The sequence below is a fragment of the Pelophylax lessonae genome (genome assembly GCF_965119305.1).
Source record: "Pelophylax lessonae genome assembly, chromosome: 2".
NCBI lineage: Eukaryota > Metazoa > Chordata > Amphibia > Anura > Ranidae > Pelophylax > Pelophylax lessonae.
The window spans coordinates 115,520,106-115,526,105 of record NC_138769.1 but is presented as its reverse complement, the minus strand read 5'-3'; the positions used below and the strand labels follow the sequence as shown (position 1 = coordinate 115,526,105).

The 6,000-nt window shown below is 39.1% G+C and overlaps 1 protein-coding gene across 4 annotated transcripts in view; it reads left to right on the top strand.

Annotated features, from left to right (window-relative positions):
• The first annotated feature begins 4,032 nt into the window (after positions 1–4,032).
• Positions 4,033–6,000, top strand: part of ITGAE (integrin subunit alpha E) — a 146,889-nt gene continuing 144,921 nt past the window's right edge. For all 4 annotated transcript variants that reach the window (XM_082245840.1, XM_082245838.1, XM_082245839.1 and 1 more), the window contains exon 1: positions 4,033–4,283. In XM_082245840.1, the coding sequence (XP_082101966.1) occupies positions 4,199–4,283 (85 nt within the window). In that variant the 5' untranslated portion in view covers positions 4,033–4,198. The remainder of the gene's footprint in view (positions 4,284–6,000) is intronic.

Here is a 6,000-nt window from a genome sequence, read left to right as displayed (position 1 = left end):
TGGTTATATTAATCGCTTTACGACCGCCTGCCGCAGTTATACTGTGGCAGGCAGCTACTCCTGCGCCAACCGCCGTAACTATACATCGGTCGCGTGCAGGCGGCGGCGCACTCCCGCTCGTCAGCAGGGAAGCCGATGCAGCAAGCAGGTGACTCAGATTGCCGCCTGGCACCCGCGATCGTTCCCCGCTGAGAGAGAAGGACGGGCAGCTGTTGTAAACACTGCTGACTTTTCTTCTCCCTGGAATGATCATAGAGCCCCTGTGATCCTTCTATATAGGAACACAGGTCTCTATGGTCATTTCACAAGCCACGTCCCCACCACAGTTAGAATCACTCCTTAGGCTCACATTTAACCCCTTGATCACCCACAATGTTTACCCCTTCCCTGCCACTGTCATTATTACAGTAACAGTGCATATTTTTAGCACTAATTACTGTAGTAATGTCACTGGTCCCCCCAAAAGTGTCAAAAATGTCAGTCAGGGGTCCGATCTGTCAGCCGCAATGTCGCGGTCTCGCAAAAAATCGCAGATCGCCGCCATTACTAGTAAAAAAAAAAGAAAAAACAATAAAAATGACATAAATCTTTCTGTAGTTAGTAGACGCAATAACTTTTGCGCAAACCAATCGAAATACGCTTATTGCAATTTTTTTTACCAACAATATGTAGCAGAAAACAAATTGGCCTAAAATGTTAAAAAATTTAGATTTTTGCATTTTTTTGGGAATGTTATATAGCAGAATATGAAAAATATTGTTTTTTTTTATCAGAATTGTCGCTGTTTTTTTGTTTATAGCGCAAGAAAAAATCGCACAGGTGATGAAATACCACCAAAAGAAAGCTCTATTTGTGGGAAAAAAGGACATAAATTTTATTTGGGTACAGCGTCGCACGACCGTGCAATTCTCTGTTAAAGTAACGCAGTGCCGAATCGGAAAATATGGCCTGGTCACTAAGGGGGCAAATCCTTCCAGTCCCGAAGTGGTTAAAACAACTTTGTATATTATGTAATCTGTATTAATATGCATGCATGTGCAATACTATCTTGTGAAATATCGATATTCCACTGCTGAGGGGGCTGGGATTCAGCCATGGCCTCACACGGGGTGGAGATCTGGGAGTTTCGGCCAACTCTACTGACGAGCACTCAGGCACCCAGCCGGGGCGGGGATGGCACATTCTTTGCTCCTCCCTATGGCCCGAACCCACCCGATCTTCTGATTGGGTGGGTTAGACATTGCTGGGCGACCGACGTGTCTTCCGTGAAAAGTGTTTGCGGTTCACGCTGGCTGCCCATATGTCAATATGGCGCCTGCACCGGAAGTGACGTATAGGGGCTGGGTTATGGCCAAGTCACTTCCGGTGGGACTGGCTTCATTAGGTCCTCGACGGTGCAGGAAGCTGGATGTGGCTCCCTGGACATACGGGACACGGACGGAAGACTCCTTTCTTCCCACGTGGGCCGTTACTCATAGAAGACTACCGCAAGGTGATTTTATTTTCATCTATCCCAGAGACTTTGGCTCACAGTATGGGTATATTACTCCCCGCCCTCTGAACTGTGTATATATATATATATATATATATATATATATATATATATATTCCGTTCTATGTTCTAATATGAGACCAAATTAGACATATATGGTTGGGTATTTAGGTATTTTATTGAAGCATTCAGGATGACTATACATGGGGGGATATAGGGACCTAAAGTATTTACTTCTTAACCAAGGGAACCTTATTTCTGAAGTATCAGATATATTTAACCCCCTTTTCCTCAGTCACTAATCCTAGGAATATAGCCCCCTATTTGATTATTAGCCTATGAATCATTGAGTATCCCTGTGGAGAACAAATATACTAGTCCATTCATGTATTTTCTTGCAGAGTGGCTTTTTGCTCGTTCCCCCGCTCTGTTTATCCTGGTGGACCTCTGTAGGACGCAAGCTCGTTCCAGTGCCCATCAATTAAGCCCTCCCCCCTCAGGTTTGGCCCCATGTGGTGTCCATTACCCATGTGGGGAAAGTACTCCCGGGTCTCTACACTCAACCCTTTGCCATGGAACACCTGTCTTTCTGTGCCTAGCATACTCGGCAGTGGTTTGACTAAAGGGTATGCATACTGTAATTGATGTAAAAAAGTGACTTATATGTATGTAGTCTGATTGCAATTGTGATTATATGCATTTTGCTTTTTTCTTTTTTTTTAAATTAAGTCTGTAGAAACAGTTTTGAAATACTGAATATGTTCCCTGAAGAAGCTACTATATGAGCGTAATCACTCAGCGAAACGTGTAGGACCTACCAGTACTGTGTTTCTGCTTCTGGACATGGCAGTTGTATTTCAACTATGGATGTAAAACCAATTTTTATATATAGTCTGTTCTTATCTTCTATTTGATGAACTCAATAAAGATGTGTTTTTTAAGAATATGTTGAATGATGATCAATGACAACTTCACAGTCTTTAAAATCCCATTCTCAAGAAGAGGTTTGTGAGTTAACTCTCCCATCTCATTGAGGTTGAGTTTTCTGGCACCTTTCCTCCTCCTTGTCCCTGTTTTTTGTCTTCACTTAGGGATGTGGCTGTGAATGTTTGTCTTTAGAACCGATATCTTTCTATTTGTTCATACTGTACATATAAAGAAATGATAAAGACACAAAACACAAGTTAATAACAAAGGTATACCTACTAAGACCCAAATAACTCAAAATGATCATCAGGAAATCTATAAATACATCCTAAAGTTTACATCAATATATCAAAAGGTTTATACCAAACATAAAATATTTAAGTAATAAGGATGTAGTAATCATATAGCAGTAGTGGTGGTACTCTCCCAGAATAGCAGCTGTTTCTTAAATGGCTCTGTAAGTGTAACGGTAAAACCTTTTTTGAATAGGACAGCTGGAGATTAGCAAATCATAAATATGCTGGGTCATGCAATCTGATGAATCTGGGTTATCCAATATCCAAATTTGAATATTCCAAGTATAGAGGAAGACAATGTGGTTTTGAACCTGTGATCTGTCAGACCTATGCACTTTAATGCACTTCATGGATGCGTCATGACATTTTGAGCATCCTGACTTTTTCTCGTCATGATGCTTTTGACATGCGGACATGATGATGTCTTTGGCAGGCTATTCTCGTGGGTGGAGTTGAAAGAGACATTGGAATATCCTGTTTAGCAGGAAAAAAGGGGGATGGAGCCATGTTTTGTGTTTCCGCCCCTTTGGGCGCCATCTTTGACACCCGATCCAGTTTTTATGGATTTGGTGCAGCATTGTAGGTGGGCAGTTTCTGAAGAAGTTGGGTCGCCAACGAAACCAGTCAAATGTTACTATTTCTCCCATTTGATCCAGCAGTGGTGCTCTCCATACTCCTTTATGCTTTTACACCTGAAATGAAGCCTTTACTTTTTGAATTTCTGCTTGAGTGACTGGACTATTATGTATCTGCCTCAGCTTTGGTCATCTGCTCAAGGGGCTCCTAACTACTAGGGGTGACATCTAAGCAATGCACATAAAGTCTTGGTGGTCCCTGTAGAAGTCTGCATGTGACATCAGTGTTTTTCCATTCGCAGTTTAAATCCACCTGGAGACTGGATGATGATGCACAAAATATATAAGCCATGCATATAAGTCAGCCCTCTCAGCGGTCATCATGCACCACTGAGAGGGCTTAATTCTAAGGTGAGTATATCATAATGTGCTAGTATGTGATGCTTACTAGCACATTATGCTTTTATCTTTTTTTTTCAAGCAGGTTTACAACCGCTTTAAGGTAAAAAAAACAAACAAAAAACGTATGCCTTTACAACCACTTTAAGTTGCAATATAGAAATCTGTAACAAAATATCAGATTTTGATTGTAACATAGGTAACATAATCTTTAGGGGGGGAAAAAATTAAGCTTTTAGGTAGCAAAATCACTGCATCCTGTTACTTTACTAAGATAAATTTATTATAATTCAACACAACCAACCATTTATTTTTAAAATCAGCCTTTTTTATTATCAGAAAACCCAGTTCCTCTAATCTAGTAGTGAAAGAGTGGTTACTGGTAAGAACACGGTAGAATACTGCAGACACGTACACGCCACAAGTCTCAGAAAGCTGTATTGCAAAGTAGTTTCCCACCCCTGAGAGCAACTCCTCTCTTGTCTCTGAATGCTACACACAGTACGACAATGGATCTAGAATGGAACTATTGGCCTGGGCCCACTGGAACCATCTGGACTGGATCAAAAACAGGAGGCTTCATTTTTTTACTGTGTAAGATATTTTATAATATATCAGTCTTTATATAACAAATGTTATACGGTAATTAGAGCAAAACTTAAAATGCAACTTTGAAATTTAGAAAGTTTTTTTTTTCTTTCACAGTGTGTTCGTAAAAGGCTATTGTTACATATTTTGTGCTACCCAAAGCATGTTTAAATTGTTGCTTTGTATGAGTTTTGCAGATATTTGTGCCAAAATTCTATTAGCAGCTGTAGCTAATAATTGTTAGGTGTTCAAAGGGGCTCATAACAGCAAACAAAATTTGAATAGTAGACAAAATATATGCCCTGTGATACACATGCAAAACAGGTTGTGAATACTTATATACAAAATGCCTTTTTCAGAAAGAGTACGCTATATTTTAAAGAGAAAGAACATAACATCTGGTATTTACATTGACAGCAATTTTAATGCAATTAGTAATTCATTTTAAGATTCATGAGCATAATATTTATTATAATGTCTAGCACTACATCTTTAAAATATTAGAAATAGTACAGTACTGAAACTGTACACTCGCATACAACTTTTATATTGATAAAGTGTAGCTTGTATTGCCATGTACTATGTTCAGATTACAAAATTAGGAAGGTTTGTCGTTTTACCATCAAATTTGAAAAGAATAAAGCCCTAGTTAGGTGTAAACTATAGGAAGTGCGATCACTGATTTGTTTTTAAGGGTGTACATTCTCTTATTCTAATATCAACTTCACTGTGTAATAAGTAATTTATTCCGAATAAATATATAGAAGTTTTCAGACTTCACTGGATAAATGCTAGTTCCAGGTCAGAGACCTTTTAAGTAGTGAACAGTGGCAATCAGTCCATAAGGAGCGCAGGGGCACCGCCCCCCTAGTTTGCATAAACCGCCCCCCGGTTTGCATATTCAAATATTACAATTATTTATTTTTAAATAATTAATAATATGACCAACATTTTTTAACATCTTAAACTTAAAAAATGTTAGTCAAATTATTATTTATTTTAAAATCAATAATTCTATGTGTGTGGCTGTGCAGTGTGCAGGGCCCTGGGCTAATAGGTTTCTATTTGTGAAAAGAAAGGGGTGCGCTAACCTTCCAATTTTGCGGCAGCACTAGAGTTAAAAATGGTGAAAATAGAAAATAGTGTAGTGCACTCAACAAGAATAAGAAATGCAAATAAATTCACATCTAAATAATCCAAATTGTTGGTGATTCCCACACAATATGAAAAACCTTTAAATGAAGGTGTAATGAAAAAATAGTGTACAAATAAACATATAAACAGGCATGTTATCCATAACACATATAGGATGAGTAAAGTCCTCAGATCATTCACACTGATCCCAAAACAGCCAAAGAATGAATTTCGATGAATCAGGAGATCTTCAATCCAGTCATTAATGAATCAATATATCCTTATATGGCAGTGATGGCGAACCTTGGCACCCCAGATGTTTTGGAACTACGTATCCCATGATGTTTATGCACTCTGCAGTGTAGTTGAGCATCATGGGAACTGTAGTTCCAAAACATCTGGGGTGCCAAGGTTAGCCATCACTGTTATATGGGAAGTAGAGGGAGTAGCCCCTTACCAGATAACGTTGCAATGTGAGCCTTAGTCATGAACAAGCACTTTCCACATGTGAATAAAGTGAAAGATCACCCAAGTGTTAGTGCAAACTTCTTACCAGAAGTATGAAGAGGGTAGACATGAACCAATGTTG